Below are 17,505 nucleotides of genomic sequence, written 5' to 3' on the forward strand. Positions count from 1 at the left end.
TGTTTATTGTATATACAGTTTTTTTTAATGATGACCCAATTTAACAAACTCATATTTATTCAAGTATACATTCAAAATGCATATATAACATACTAATGGAAAGGGAAACTTTCATTTTTTTAATTATTTATAAATGTTCAATATGTTTGTCCTCCTTGTGCTGTACGGCAAACATCCAAACGGTAAAATCTTTTTGAATCAGTCACTTCCTGAGAACTCTGTTTACGTCCCGCCTCTACCAGCAACTCTGTTTACGTCCTGCCTCTACCAGCAACTATGTTTACGTCCCGCCTCTACCAGCAACTCTGTTCACGTCCCGCCTCTACCAGCAACTCTGTTTACGTCCTGCCTCTACCAGCAACTCTGGTTGATCTGAAGAACCGTATCAATGCTACGGTGCACTCAGTAACAGAAGATATGCTTTCTCGTGTGTGTTTGTCTAACGTTTAGATGTTTGCCGTGTAACGCAAGGGAGATATATTAAACATATATAATATGAAAAAACTACGAATCGTTTTCTTTCCATTGGTTTGTAAATTATTCATTTGGAATTCATATTTGAATAAATACATATATATATTAAATTAGGTCCATCATTTAGATAGAACAACATTTTTATGCCCGTCATAACAGTTAAAATTACATATTTCTGCTCTTTACCACTTTAAGCTTAGTTTTGAAAAGGAAAGTCTGGGAAAAGCAAGTGTTTATTGAACGCAGAACCTGTAAATTCTCAAGTGGATGGCAAAAATGCATTTTTACTATTCCCATGCTCATGATAGTTCAGCTTTGTGATTTATAATAAATATAACATAAGGTGAACGTATTCTATGAATTACCTTCAGTTTATACTTACATATGATGTGGTTCTTGTAAAAGTTTGCAATTGGTTCCCTTGAGATTAAAATATTTGTTTTCTTTTGCAATTTATTTTATATCATGAGCAACATAGAAAAAAATTTGACAATGAACATAGAGCAAAATCAAGTTCATAGTCATTTTATCAGAAAATATTATTCAACCTCATTTTAAACCGTTAAACATTCTAAGCTTGATCAAATAGTATTTTTGATGTAAGTGATCCAACATGATAAAGAGTGTCTATTTATTTCATGCCACAGAAAATCAATTATAAGATATTAAATTAAATTAAAATCATCCACAATAATCCACATGAATTCATCCACAATAAAGGCATGTGGACGAATTTGTAAGGTCTTACATAATTGTCAATATCATTATTACCAAGGAATCATTGGCAGCGTCGTCTTGTAATTTTGCGACACCAAAAACATTGTCGTATAAATTTTTGGGATTGCGGTTAGTGACCTCGATAAGATAACGCGATCAAGTTATTATATTTTGTACAGGAACTCTTTAATTATACACTAGGATTTCATTCAGGGATTCTTATGAAATAAAAATAATTAACCCCCAATTAATTGTCCGAAGTAACTAAGGAATTCGTTATTAATAACTTTATAACCAAAAACGCAGCACAAATTCAGCCAATCATTATGTTAAGAAACAAAACTCCGGTTGCAAACTAATTTTTTTAGGACATTTATCTTTGGAATGATCCTTTAAATTTTTTTGTGAAGATATCCAAGCTTTAGATAACGTCATATACGTTCAGAAACTTATCAGATTCATTTACCACGTGCACCATCAAGATATGTTTTTCTACCAAATAATTTGGAACCGTTGGGACCTGGCCAGCATCTATGACGGTTTCATCATATTTACGTAGGCAGAAGTTTAACGCAGACCAGTAATTGCCCGCAGCACTACTATCCACTACTTCATATACTAACTGCCACTAGTTACCCTTCTATCGATCTCGTGTGTGTCGCGTCTACTGACCACTGAAGAAGCCAATGACCCTATACTCGAGGCCAGTTGAAAGCTAATCAGTGGCAGTTAGCATCAGGGAGTTGAACGTACTGGTTGCCACAACTGGCCCAGCATACAATCACCTCTTGCTAACATTGCAAGCGAGCAATTTTTCATCATTAACTCTCTGATTCATTTATTGACTCTAAGGCTATTTCAGTATAAAGCCTCCATAAGGCAACCATAAAGTAATATGTCTCGCTCAAAGAGCTTTTTGGTAGTTCATAGACATCGACTTTGCAATCACATGTACATGTAATATTGATCATCCATCACGTTTCTAAAGATGTGAAATATTACCGCTAACAAATCACAGCTGGCCAAGACACTCAATTCCCAGTAAGCAAATAACTGAAAAGATATTTTACCCCAACTACTTATTTAGTTATATTGAACGGTCATTGTATGATGTGAATTGAATATCTTGGCCCGTGAATGAGGGGAGCTCATACATTTCCGAGAAAAGTCTACTAGCTTTTGGGACTCAGTTGTCGTCGTATCGCTGTTTGAAATATTATTAATTAAGCAAAATAGATGCATGCATTATTTGCATTAATTACAAGCCATGGATATATATTCGTCGGGTTCCATAATAACTAGAGAATATTTTTCTTAAATATATTATTTTCATAATATATTTAATAACCCAGAAATATATTTTTCTTCATCTCGTAACGGCAGAGTCGAATCACCGATGGGTTTCAACGCGTCAAAGAAATGTCAACAAGCAGATGAACATGAATTGTGGTCATAAAAGCATTTTAATTTTTATTATTCCAGTAATTCATCTTAATATTTCACACGTTAACTTTATGTATAAATTCAAAGCCCTATTTTTTAATCTTAAGGAAGCTCGTTTTGTCAACATATTGTCCATGAACTTTTTGAAATCTTTAAATACAATATTTCTTAATGAATTCTTTTGCACGGAATGTAACAGAAACAGCCCACCGTCGTCTTCTGCAAAACAATAATTTTTTCAGTGTCACCTTTCAACTCTCCTTTGAAACTCCTAAACAAGGCAAATAAATTATACATTAACCGATTTGATATTTAGTGTTCTGTAGCATTTATATAACAAATTTATAGAGGGTGATAAAACTCTTCACTTAGAAATATTGCATGGATTAATAAAATTCACTAAAACTTCGAAACAATAACGCCATAAAATTTACTGAAGCATAAATATTGACATAAGTCTCCCATTTCGTGGGAAATATAATATATGGGCAATAGGGTTCAGCAAGCAATACCAGAATCTATACATATATATTCTATGAACATAGTACAATATCTTTTTCAAGTTATGCACTATGTTTCATTTATCAAAGTAATTTCAACTCCTTAAAGTATATTAGACAACATATGAGATAATTCAAAAGTGTCACCAACGCCCCCGTACTACAAGCACGACTTCTAATTTCCACAGGAGAAGCCAAGTCCAAACACACGCGAGTGTCGACACTCTGACACCCAAGGAGTTCAGCGTCGCGCCTGACACGCCACACTCCAGGTCCTGCTTGAGCGCCTCCATGAGGGATTTGTGTCTGTCAGCGCAGGGAGTGCGGCGCAGCTGGCGCACGGTCTGCTGACACTCCAGGTATGGCTGCAGGGCGCCTTCACTCACACACACGCTGCTGCGCCACACCTTTAGCCATGTCTCCAGCCACCTGGCCACAAGGAATTTAAATACATCCGTTATTGTGGCACCGCATTTTAAGGTAAGGGTAACACCGCATTTTAAGGTAAGTATTAATTAATTCACTTGGCGCTCCTCCGAATAGGTCGTTAGGCAACGAGTAGATGATATTGACCGCAATGAAATAATTCCTTAGTCTGTTCATTTTTCAAAAACAATACAGCATAATTTTGGAATAGTACTCAGACTGCCAGTAAAAACATGCGAACACTAGTTGATTTACTCGAGTAATTATTTTTTCTTTCATTCAGGATTTAATGACAAATAAAGATTTGTGACATTCTTAATACTGTAGTTCATTCTCTATGCATCTGAAATAAGTCAAATTGAAGATGAAAAGTACTTTTCAAAAATAAAATAAATGATTACTCTGCAAATTAACCGACTCCATGACACATCCTTTTTTGTAGATAAAATTCAGATCGATGCTCGATGAAAAAGCGTTCATTGATGGTGTGTGATGGAATAAATTGAAAAATTATTTGAAAACGGACCGTTAACGAAATCTTTTTGTAACACTTGAGCGGTGAGTAAATCAGTGAAATTCTATCAATAAAATTACGCGCTAAATAGCTGCATATTGTTATTAAACAAAACGCATTTATATTAAGAACTCAAAAATATAAACATATCAGATTAATATTATATTTATATTTATATCATATATTTTAAATAGAAAACACAGTATCTTACCCAATGCCGCAGTCACAGGTCCACTTGTTCTGACTCATGCTGAGGTCGGTGAGGAAAACAGAGCCCCGAACCCCGGGGTAATTAACGGTGGTGTAAGGTTCTCCCAGACCTGTGAGGCTGTTGTTGTGGGCGGCAACTGCCACAAACCTGTGTATTATCAAAGTTTGTGTTACATTTTTAATCAATTCACACAAATATTTTATGCCTGAATAGCAATGCAGTGAGCAAGTTGCCTCAAATATGAAGCATTATATTTGCGTTTTCAGTTGGAAAATTTGCCATGTGGTCATGGGTGTTTATATAATTAACGCAAGTACCTTTATGAGAGATACAAAACTATTTACGCGGTTTCATAACAGAAAATAATTCCTTCTAAATTTTGGGTTTAGGAAAACGAATTTTTCAACAAACGCATGACATGGAAATGCGCAATTAAAGTCTAATATATTGTCCCGGTAGTAATAATAGAAAGATTGACCTGCTCATGCACAATAACACACCTGACCCTGCCGAGGTTGGTGAAGAGTTCATGAGGGACGTACGTCAGTCCTGTTCTCAGGAACGTCAGCCGCAGCTGTCGCGACGTCAACATCTGCAAACGGGACGCAAAAAACGAGTTCAGTTAAAATTCGCAAAGAAAATTCGCACACAGGAATTCGTTTCAGTACGAGAATACGAAGATATTTACTGATGGCGAAAACTTTGTTGAAAATTCTTGAGAAGAAGTTTGAAATTTTTAAAGATTTCTTCTTAATAATTAAATATTCTTAAACTATTTAACACAGGAGTTCCTTTATAAAACCAATCCGAAACAAACCGAGAAAATGTGGTAGACCAGCCATATTGCTTGGTTCAATATTATTTTTAGCGCATTTTCTATTTATGGAAAAAATGCTCTATATTATGCTCGTCATGTCCGTCTGTCTGTCCGCGCTTTCCGTGACTTCACGTTTTCGCCGACAAGAAAATGCGCTCTCTCTCACTCACTGCAGTGAGTACTGAGTTATATTTTTAAGTCAACAGTCAAGATATATCTTGTTACGCATGCATTTGCTAATGGTGAACGTTGCGAGCGTTCATTCATATTGTCACGAAAAAAAAACAATATATAAGGAACAATTATTGCAAGAACAGGATGGTTTTCAGCTCTCGATTACGCCGACACTCTCGATTACCCCCGACAAGTCTCGATTACGCCGACACTCTCGATTACGCCGACACTCTCGATTACGCCGACACTCTCGATTACGAGTTCTCTCCGTGCAGCAAGTGGCTGATTGCTCCATGTAATGGGCAATCCACGTAATTAAACGAGTTCCCGAAACGAAAAGTGTCTCATCAAATTACGTTAATTATTGTCAGGCCTTAACGCAGAGTGAGTTTCTGTTAAGTAAATTAAGACGAGCGGATGGGTTACCCGGTAGCATGCGTCATCACGGGACGTTGCATTTTTATTTATTTATTTTTATCTTTTATCGATTAATGCCAACAACGAGGAAAAATTTCGAAATTCAGATGTGCCTGAATAATTACAAACCTTTCAAAATTCGGTCGGAATATTGCTGATAACAATTAAATATTATTAGAAAAACTTTTAACAAACTCTGTTAGAAAGCCGTAATTGAGTTTATTCAATACTAAATTGGACATTGATTACTGGTTGCTCTAATTTAGGACTGAAGATCTGAACGACTAATATTATTTCGAGTTATAAATTTAAAATCCAACTTCTATATATACTAAGATGAAATTTTATTATCAGGTCATGGTGAAGGCCGGACAGGTGCATTGATATAAAATACCAATTCTTCCCAAAAAACTCGCAAGCCCAATAAACATATTGAATGACGGAAGCATTGCAAAAATCTTTTCATCATAAATTGCTAGGAATAGGTATATCAAGTATCAGTCCTATATATATATGGAATAAACATGTGTATGGCACTGTATAGTCGCTTGCTTTCTGCATTGAACACAAAAGCCATTCGTATAATCTGAAATATTATTACCGGCACCTTCTTCAAATAAGCCTCCCATTATTATTATCCACATGCCATATTAATAAATATCAAATTTTGATATTTATATATCAATATATCAAAGATCACTATTCGCCAAACAAATTTAAGTCTATGCTATCATTCTACCCTGCTTACGCGTATGTATCACGTCTTGGTCACAGATTCCTAACTGTAATAAACTTTGACATTCAGTCAATAGCAACAAACTAATGTACGGACTGCATTTATCGATAAAAAGGAATATGAGACTGCTTTTAAATTGCTATCATTTGAATGGCTCCCATTTCCGTCAAGTGCCAATTCCGTATAATAAACCGACAATATTCTTTAATTTGCATACGCTTTTTTGGTTGGGTGATATTCTCATATCTGAAACGTTTTTATTGAACACAGCATTTTGGATCAAAGTTAGGCCGTGTGAAGTATCGAACTTCACTCCGAAGCTTTCAAGTTTATCAACCGAGAATTTTATATAAGAAACGCGAGCCTTGAAAGGCTATTTCAAGGCTCTTGATAGGCCAAAAATACCGCAAAAAGCTGCTGTAAAAAGACCCTGACGGTGGAATTCGATTCAAAAATATGATAAAAAGATCATATGAAAAACCGAAATACTGCGAAAAATTTTCTTGACGGCAGTAAAATTGTGCAGTAAATTCAGATTACGGGGTTTCAGTCATCATGAATAATTTTTTTTTTTTTCAATTTGAAAAAGTTGAATATTTCCTCACGGTTCGTACCATTGGCTGTGTAGTTAATACTTATAAAAAATTCTCAGATATGGCGATTCCTGTATTGTACGCTACTAGAATTGTTTTTATTTACCATACACTCCCAATAATTAAATTATTTAAATGTACATCAATCTGCTCATAGCAATTTATCGTTATGTATTTAGTAGTTAGTGTACCTCTTTATATAGGCTTGTATCTAAAAATTTGTTTTCGTCAGTGCACCACGTAGGAAAATAGCAAATTTTTGAGCCGTATAATTGAGCTTAAGTCACGACAAAATGAAGTCTAACAAAAAGATTTAAACTTCAAAAAGCGACTATAAAACAACCCACTTTATGTCCCTAAAATCGTTAAGCATTAGGAGGTAATGCTCGAAATTTTTCTTTTCGTAATGAACTCAGCAGTTTTTATGCTTGAAAATTTTTTTGAAGATGACGGTTAAAAAGCTGACGGTTTTAAAAATTCTGTATCACAGGAGACCGTAAATTCGCTATATATGAGCTTACATTACCGTCTGTTTTCACTCTCTAATGAGCTCCACAATTGCTATGAAATTCGCTGAAATATCATACAGTCAACGGCTTCTTTGATTGAAAAGAATAGACACTAGGCTTCACTGTGTGGAAACTTCAAAATTATTATGGTATTTAATATTCAACGTTAATCATTTCTGTTGAATACTCACATCCAGAGCTTTTGGGTCAATCTGCTTCATTTTGTGTCCGATGAGAGTGACGTTGGTGAGTCTGTACGGCAGAGCGCCTCCCCGCAGCTCAGAGCCAAGAGAATTATCCGCCTGTTAATTCAAGAACATATAATTGGTGATGGTTTGGAATACGGACGAGTAGGATAATACGGATTGTGGAGTCAATTTTATACTCTTTTATGATTAGTAATACCAAAGCGCGGGATTGTCCACCTGCAGAGGTGATGGTTTGTAATAAAGATGCGCACACTGGGATACATATTTGCTCACTGGGATATTTATTTTAAAGCTGCAGATGAGCATCTATTCTATGGATTAATTAATTGCATCACATTATTGGATGGAAATTAACTATTATCTGTCCGTGATCAGCCTATATAAAATAAGCATCTCTATAACGTTGTGTTAAATCTAAAGAATTCGTTGGAAACGCGAATGAGCTCAGCTGGTACGACAAAATGATGGACGAATTCGTTTCTTAGCGCAAATGAATTATTAAATTTATAAAAAATGCCCCTTGTAAAATATGATAACCAGCAATCTTGTTATTAAGATTTTTATTTTATCTGCAGATGAGCACACAGTTGGATAGATGCAAACGAGCGTCATTTTTTCTTCATTAAGATACTCATTAAATATTCGAATGTGCTTCGGATATATTGAATGATGCGTCACCATTGCTATTATCAACAAATGGCTGGAAAAATTTGTGGATGAATTACTATCGTGACATGACTAATCACAGGAATTGCGTCAATTTCAAAAGAATCATACATTGCCTGATTACAGTGATTAGCAATCTGCATCTGTAGGTCACATATCACACTTCACCTTTTATCGGTTACAGTAGTTAGACAACCCATTAAATATGAAAATTAACTTGATCTTCTCGATCACATATTATTAGCTGATATTTATCACCTATTATAGGAACTAACTTTAGATGCAGATTAGCAGCCGGTATCTAGGTATCACCCTCCCTATGAATCGCCTATTTTCTATTATGTATTATATATTACTAGTTAACGACTCATCATATATGCACATTAGTAGGAGGCGCATCTTTGTATCACCTAATATGAATCACCTACTGCCTATGATGTATCATTTATTGATGGTTAGGAACTCATTAAATATTCAAATGAGCAGGCGAGTTGCACCGAAGTCTCACCTGTAGCGTGAGGTCCTGAAGAACTCATTAAATATTCATCGACGAAAACTTGAGGTCACGGACGGACGGACAGACGGACATGGCGAGCACAATAGTGCATTTTTTCCATAAATGAGAAAATGCGCTAAAAAGTTACTTATAAGTTCATAACTCCACCAGCCAGTCACTGACGGATTTTCAAACTAAACTTACCAATTACAGACGAGAAATCGGCCGCCATTGGCACTTATGCCGCTTCATGTACATAATCAAGTTTCGATTATACGGTCTAAAGGCAAATTTAAAATTGATTGCACTAGTTAATGCCGTTAGTTTAATTAGTTACAATTTATATTTATTATAGTTAGTTAAAATTTATGGTATTATAATTACTCATACGTTCATAACTCGTTTTGACGAATCAACAAAAACCAAAGCGAACAATTCTTGTTGAAGGAATTATTTTCTTCAATGCCACTCAGCCAGTTTTCAAATGAGATTTTCTCCGATGTCCATTATACGTACAATTAATTGAGTTAATACTAAGGTGAAATACTTCTGCATACAGATAATTCCTACCTAATTTTGTTCTACTGATTTTCAGAATAATATCATGAGCTGATTAGTGCTAGTGGGGTTTTTCTAATCCACTAAATTGAATCAGACTGGGTAATTCTTGTGAACAATTTTCTCAATTAAATTGCTGCAATATGAGTTGTTCTCACTAATGTGAGCTTAATCCTAATGGGCCCCAACTACACTGATGCCAATATTTAAATCGTGACTATTACTGCATATGAAAAACTCGACCAACATAAAATGAACCAATGTTTGTTTTAACCTGCTTGTTGCGCTGTTTTCTCTCAACGCGATGCAAAATGAAATTTCCTGTCGACATAAAAAGACAAGAATTGAAATTGTTGCGCGTTTTGCAACAGATGAAATATGAGTAATTAAACTCATACGGATTCATGTTTATATTAATATATATATGAATACAAATATGAATCCGCAGTGATATAATATGAATTCGTTGATAGCCAGATTTTTTTTTTAATTTGCGTGGGCATGCTCAACGTTTTTTCTATCCAATAATCTAGAATTTAGAGAGCTTATTTTAGAACCACCCTAGCAGCAGAGTTCTACCTTATCTTCTGAAAAAGTACCGGTATCAAAGATATTTTTTTAGATTTTAGCGCACATAAAAGATAAATTGTTGATTTCGTTTCAAGGTCCGCATGTTTTATCTATTCTTTCAATCAGCGAGAATCTATGGAACCATTCCCCTTCGTTTGCCTGTGCTGCGATCATACGGGTCTTTCACAATAGGACACAAAAAATTAAAAAAGCAATACATATCTGGGGAAATTGCATTCGTTAAAATTGTGTGTAGCTATCTTACAAACCCGCGGCCGAGTGATGAAATCCCTTGACTTTCATCAGTTCATGCATAGCTGCAAAATATGTCAAGGCATTTTGGTCATTTTGGTTGCGGATTTTTTCGAAAACTTTATTGTGATTTTTGAAAAAAATTAAATTAGTTCAAATTCGAAAATCAAAATTATAATTAACAGATAAGATTCAGAAAATGAGAGTTAGAGAAGAAATACGTTTATTACGGGACGATTCAGATGGGGGATTTCTTCATATGAGTTTTTTCTTCACCATAACAACAACACGATTTAAAAAAAAAAACAAGTTTGTAAAAGTATCCGGCTTACTGAAATGTTTCGAACAACCATTCAGTCGAAATGTTATGTATATATATATATATATATATATGCGCCAATTCCATAAACTTCATTTAATATGAACTGTAACCGCTGATAGCCAGATATGTTAATATCTGAACTGTAACCTAATAATAATAATAATAATAAGCGGTTACAGTTAATGTCTGTAACTTTTAATATGAACTGTAACCGTTGATATCCAGCCTTACTTTGTTACGAACCATCATAACGATGGTCTTCAGGTGATACTGGCGTTAAGGTGTAATTAATACAAGTGACTAGTAAAGGAAAACCAGTAAAGTTTAATTCCAAGATAAAAAATTGAAACTCTAATTCTCCAATATCCGGCCAAGGGACTTAAATTACTATTCATTGGTCTGCAAAATGAACGTAAAATTACAATTACATATAAAGGCTCATTGTACAAATGTTCAGGTAGCTATATTACGACAAGCTTCGCGCCGTACCAAAATGCACAGCGTCTAGACTATTACAATGACACGCGATGGAAGTGTAAGGGAGTCTTAAACGAACAGAAGCTCCGCGAAATGCGGAAAAGCTGTGTCTACATGACTATCGTCATTCACATCATTTAAATTATTTATATGGTATCTTATTTTCTTTATTCGTATTCTGTTCTTTTATGTACTCATCATACTTTTTGACGTGTCTTAATTATTTTTTGTTGTTTGTTACATCATTCGCATGCTTTCGACGCATCAGAGAATATGTGACATATGTTACGAATACGATTACGTAGCATTTCAAATGACATTTTACCGATGTCAATTATACGTGAAATTAATTGAGTTAATACTGAAGTGAATTACATATGTTACGAATACAATTTAAACAACATAACTTATTGTAGTAGAAGATCACATTAACGATCATTATTGCTCGTATGAAAAGCTCGGCTGCTTCTCATTCTATTGCGCTCGCCCGGCGCTGCGTAAACGCTAATCGGAGGAAATGCCATGATTCTTCCGCATGAAGAATGCCTGTATAAAGATGCGGAAAATATAGAATTCCGTCTCTAACAAACGCAATTAATCGAGGGTGGCCGCGTTGATGATATTCTGTAACGTAACTTGCAGGTCTCTGTGGTTTCAATAGAAATACTTAATGTTCAAGATAGCGTTTTTAGTTGGCATATTGATAAAGTTTCAACTACACTTCATGTGCACGGAATGAATTTAGGATGTTAGACAGGCTTTCTTCAAGATAACAAAGTGATAATATACGGTATAGAGAAATTTATTTTGAATTTTTCACACGATCTCATAATCTTTATTACTCCATCGTTATAAGTGCTTCTGAATCTAGCTTAGTAATTACGCATCAAAAGATTCTCAGATAAAATCGTACAAGAATGAGGCGCGTCTTTCCCTACAATATTCAATCGAAAATTATCCGTGGCTCACACACAGTGTGTTATCTGCAAGCTACTAATGGTCAATTATTATTAATTGATATTAAATTTGAAATTGAATAATTATTTATTGATTGATGTGACATCGATCAATTGGTTGATGATCAATTGATGACTTTCCAGGTGCCAAGAAATTTTCTTTCATTTCCAGTGAATAAAAACTTCTCAAGTTTTTACCGATGATCAAAACTCAGAATTATTTTGGACTATTATATTATAATATGATATTAACATTATTTCATTGTTTTTATATCCGCAGGAAATATTTTTTCAGAAATTTAAACTTATCCATAACGGATTGAATGCTAGGTTCGAATGAAAGGTAAAGCTCATTAAAAGCTCATGACATTTTTTTCTACTCGTGTAATTACGAACAAATAGAAGCATTCCAAAAACAGTAGTTATATTAATTTTCTCTGGGTTGTACAGCAAATTTTTCAGCAAAATGTTGACAATTGACACTAACAACATTTTTTTATGATTCTACATGCATTCGTATAAAAACTAAGTACACAAAGAAGCGAATTAAGGCATTAAATGCCTGCCTCTGATTTTTTTCCAACGTGAAAATAGACGAAGCTGTTTTAACAGAAAAACAAGTTCCTTCAATAGAACAAATTTCATTTCTCAAATAAAATATGAAAAATGATGTCATTTTATATTGGCATTTCTAACGATGTTACATATCGGTATCTCTTTTCACCTGGAATACGTGCAGAGGGAAGTCTCTGATGTCGAGCACCTGTAGCCTGCTGAGGGAGGCGAAGGTGCTGTTGGTTATGCATGACTTGCCTGGAATACGTGCAGAGGGAAGTCTCTGATGTCGAGCACCTGTAGCCTGCTGAGGGAGGCGAAGGTGCTGTTGGTTATGGACCGAACAAAGTTGCCCTGCAGGCGGAGGTCGCGCAGGTAAGGCATCACCTGCCACGCGTTGCTGCCGGGGGCCGTTAATTCATTGTGGCTCACATCCAGCGTCCTGGGAAATCAATAGTTGTTTACATTATCATAAGGATATGAATACTTTGCATTGTTAAATCATTTTTAAATTAAAATATTCGATAGACCCACTTGTGAGGCTAAAAATACTTTCCCCGATGGTACAAGTCACTGCATTTCGATCAATCTTGTGTTCTACTTCAATTCCTTAATAATTGCTTCCATTTCCACATACTTAGGCTTTCCAGACTTTAAAACTGCGTATTTTTCATTCAATTCATTCGTTTTTCTTAGATTACATTAAAATTTCAATTCGAACACAATGTTGATGGTGCTTGAGTGTTGAAGCATCGCGAAACTTGTCGTTTACGCTAATTGAAGCAGAATGAAGAGGTTTTACTTTATTCATCATGTGAATTTTTTTTTTGCATAAATAAATACAGGTTTAATCTTCCCATATTACCAATGAAAATGTATTGTTCGTTGTAAAAGTGAGCTCGGAGTGTCATTGAAAGTTCCCGCAGTTACTTACGAGCTACAAGAATTACTATTGGAAACATAATCTTTCTTGGAAACCAGGTAGGAAAATACGACAACTGACCTGATGCCGGTCAAGTTGGCCATGGTGTTGGTAGGCAGGAAGGACAGAATGTTGTTGGACGCGTTCAGCACCGCGAGTTTTGGATGCTGTAGCTCAGGGAAGCTCTTGATGCTCGTGTTGGCCACGCTCAGATTCTGCAGCGAGTCTTGCAGCCCATCGAAGGTGTATAAGTCGATGTCCTTGAACAAAAAACAATGTTTTATAGATAATGCAACTGAGTTTGAAGGAAACGATAACATGCAAAACTAGAGAATAAAACAACGGGAGAACATAAGATCTCATTTTGTTTCATCGTTGAAATTGTCCATCAGAATCAAACGCAATGCAGCAGATCAATCGTAAATTAAGTAAAGGATTCCCTTACTTGATTATAAATCATTTCAGGGTCTTCGAAAAGGTCAGAAAATTAATTTATTTGAAAAAAAAACGAAAGGAAATGTTTTCTGTAGCTTAAAACTCACGTTTAAGGGGTTATTGGACACGTCCAGCGATGTGAGCCTCCACAAATCATGGAATGATCGGTAGCCAATGAGGTGGATTTTGTTGTGAGATATGTCGAGTGCTATCAAATTTTCCAGTCCACCGATCACAGCGTCAGAGATGTTGGTGAGCGAGTTCCAGGATAGATCCAAAACTCTAAGAGTTTCGGTGATGTGGTGAAGAGTGTTGTCAGGTACTCCGTGGAAATTATTCTTACTTAACTTGAGGATCTCGACAGGGCAAAGTCGGAAGAGATCGTCGGGCATTCGGTGCATAAGGTTGCCCGAAAGATCGACGTAACTTAGATATCGGTGGTTTTTGAAAAGAGTTAGCGGTAAATCCTTGATATTGTTGTAGCTAAGATCGATACTACGCAAAAGATCCGTTTCTCGGAAGGCTTCGGGGTCTACAACCGATATATGATTGTTCGAAAAATCGAGTAATTGAATTTGCAACATTTTTGAAAAAATATTGGCGCTCAGGTTATACATGTTGTTGTGACTAAATCTAAGATGCTGCAGGGATATTCTAACAGATTCAAAGTACTCAGTATCAATGGATGATATATTATTGTAGCTAAAGTCTATTGTTTTGATGCTGGAGATGGATGACCAGCGAGTTCCGTTCATTTTAAGGGCAGAAATTTTGTTATGACTTACGTCTATCTTCAGTGAGGATAAGGTGCCGACTTGTTCAAAAGCATCTAAGTTTAGATTAATCATTTCATTGTAAGATAAGTCAAGATGCCTAACTTTGGGGATATTTTGAAAAGCTTCAAATTCAAGATCCCGAATATTATTACCTACCAGACTTAAGTATTCTAGGTCGGCCAAATTTGCAAACGCAAATCTCTTCACACTTGTTATCATATTGTCGTCCAAATAAATATACTTCAAGTGATCCAAATCATGAAATGTCATGCTCTCTATGACTGGTATGGCATTGAAAGAAAGCTGAATCGTTGTCAATTCCGGTGTGAATTGTCCTCTGAATTGATGACTGGATAATTTGGAAATTTTATTATCTTCCAAATTGAGATGTCTGAGCTTCTTCATGTGGCTCAAACAATCATTTTGCAAAAAGGTCAGCTTATTGTTGCTCAGATCTAGGATCCTCAGGTTGATTAAATAATGGAATGGTTGGGGAGGCAGTCTCGTGAGCGTTAGACCAGAGCTTACTCTCAATTCCTCAAGACCGCCGACGTTAGCGAAAGCTCTGTTATCGAAGGAATTTATTACGTTGTGGGAAAGATCCAACACCTTAAGTCCTGGAACGTGTTCAAAGGCCAATGCTTTTACGGAAGAAATTTCGTTGTTCATGAGATAAAGTTTTTCAACTGCAGGCCCAAAACCGACGAAATCTTCATTCGATAAATAAAATCCTGGAAATGTGCTGAAGGCGAAAGTTCTCACGTTCCTCATGTTTTTCAAGGCATCCATTGGAATGATGCCCATGTATTCCCCTAGCATGTTTAAATACTGGAGCGTGTATGTAAATCCATTGAAACTCTTTTTAGGATCCAAAATCAGTTTATTGTGAGCCAATGAAAGCCATTTTAAAGAATCAATTCTGTCAAAAATATTTTCTGGTATATCGGTGAGATTATTATAGCTAAGGTCCAGAGTTTCTAAGGTTGCTTCGATGCCGCGAAACGATTTCTCGGACAAGTTCCAAATATCGCAATCTTGCAGGTACAATTCCCGTATTTTTGATCCTTTGAATGCGTCTGCTCCAATCTTTTGCAGAGGGTTTCCTCTGAAAGACGAAGTATTGACGCTATCGAAGTTCTGGAAAGAGTGTGGCGGCAGGTACTCGATGGCGTTAAAGTCGAGAATGAGAGTGTCGAGGGAGAGCGAGCCCATGAACATCACATCGTAGGGCTGACTGATCAAATTTCGTTCCAAATTTAGGTACTGCAGCCCTTTCAGGTACGAAAATGCCATGAAAGGGATGCTCGAGAGAAGATTATTTGCCAAATTCAGGTGTCTTAGCGTGGGAGAGGCACCCTGTTGGTCAAAATCAAATGAATTACCTAAGAACATGTTAAACTTTGCAGACTTGATCTAGAAGAGTCAGTTTTTTATAAAAAAGGTATAATTTAAGTATTTTAGACTCATATTAAAATACTTTTCATTACATACTCTGTTATGACTCTTATTAATATTTTTTTCAATACATACTTTGTTATGAAGATATTAGGCAGTATTTTATTGTAGAAAAGAAGATAAATAATTCGTTCACTTCTATTTCTTCACAAATTTGTCGCATATAATGAAACTTGGTATTATTGTTCGGCTAATCTTAAATTTTTGAATCACCTCAAAGGCTCTGTTGCGTATACTGCGAATATTGTTATCTTGAAGGTCCAGCTCAGTGAGGGAGGACAGCGGTCCGAAGGCTTCGTCGGGGATCTCCACAAGAGAGTTACTGGCCATCAACAGGCGAACGAGGTATCTGTTGAAGCCTTCGAAGTCTTCGGCTGCCACGCTCGTGATATGATTTCCTGGCATACGCGGCGGTCGATCAGAATCACAAAAATGACAATGACGGGTGGAATACAAATGTGTGCCTTAGAAAAAAACATATATTGCGCAAATGCAGTCGCAGAGAAAGAAAATTAATGAAAGCTTGCTTCACGTAACAATGTTAATGCCCGTTTCTGATTTCTTGAAGTAACGCGTACAAACTTTCAGCTAGCAATGTTAGATTTCTTATAGTCCAGATTAATTCGAAACTCTTAAATTATTTCCCATTTCCGATGTCCACTGTCATATCGAACCATTTCTCAGAAGCATACATTTGGGCGCTCTGTGAACCACTCACCTGTCAGGTCTAAAAGTTTCAATTTCCGGAGTCCTTGCATTGCTTCTCTCGGCATCTTGGAAAGCTCATTGTACCTCAGATCCAACTCGGACAAAGAACGACCAATGCCCAGAAAAGCTTTCTCCGGGATGCGGAAAAGGTCGTTGTGTCGTATCTCCAAACGCCACAAGCCTTTAGGGAATGGCACAGAAGAATCTCAGTCACAAGGGATAGATTTCTTTTGCTTGGAAATGGGATACGGACTCTTTTGATCGATCGCCACTTAAGCCTAGAATACTGATACAAAAAAATATATAATGTCGAAAAGATTTAATACTATTCTTTGTAAATAAAACTTGTTTGCAGAAATTGTTTTTGTACATAAATAATATTTTTTTTAATGTGCAACGGGCGATGCTAATGAAGTAGGACTTGCATGCGTCAAAGCTCAAAAATTGGTTAGGAATATATGAATGAGCACAGACAATATATTTTAAATCATTCTTTGTTAAAGTTAATAATAAAAAAAATGCATCGCGCTGAAATCAATGCTTGATCAATATGACATGTTCACATGATCCGATAACTGCAGTTCCTATTCGATTTGCAACTACGACCATGAGCTTAG

The 17,505-nt window shown here is 35.9% G+C and overlaps 1 protein-coding gene across 1 annotated transcript in view; it reads right to left on the bottom strand.

Annotated features, from left to right (window-relative positions):
• Positions 1-695: 695 nt before the first annotated feature.
• The window catches only part of LOC108680280 (chaoptin), a 51,626-nt gene continuing 34,816 nt past the window's right edge, over positions 696-17,505 (bottom strand). The window contains exons 5-13 of the mRNA XM_018169078.2: positions 16,899-17,069; positions 16,394-16,578; positions 14,057-16,081; positions 13,596-13,774; positions 12,851-13,034; positions 7,723-7,833; positions 4,786-4,877; positions 4,286-4,432; positions 696-3,563 (exon numbers count right to left, since the gene is read on the bottom strand). Coding sequence (XP_018024567.1) covers positions 3,278-3,563; positions 4,286-4,432; positions 4,786-4,877; positions 7,723-7,833; positions 12,851-13,034; positions 13,596-13,774; positions 14,057-16,081; positions 16,394-16,578; positions 16,899-17,069 — 3,380 coding nt within the window. The 3' untranslated portion in view covers positions 696-3,277. The remainder of the gene's footprint in view (positions 3,564-4,285; positions 4,433-4,785; positions 4,878-7,722; positions 7,834-12,850; positions 13,035-13,595; positions 13,775-14,056; positions 16,082-16,393; positions 16,579-16,898; positions 17,070-17,505) is intronic.

This window comes from Hyalella azteca, unplaced genomic scaffold (assembly GCF_000764305.2).
Source record: "Hyalella azteca isolate HAZT.00-mixed unplaced genomic scaffold, Hazt_2.0.2 contig13367, whole genome shotgun sequence".
Classification (NCBI taxonomy): Eukaryota; Metazoa; Arthropoda; class Malacostraca; order Amphipoda; family Hyalellidae; genus Hyalella; species Hyalella azteca.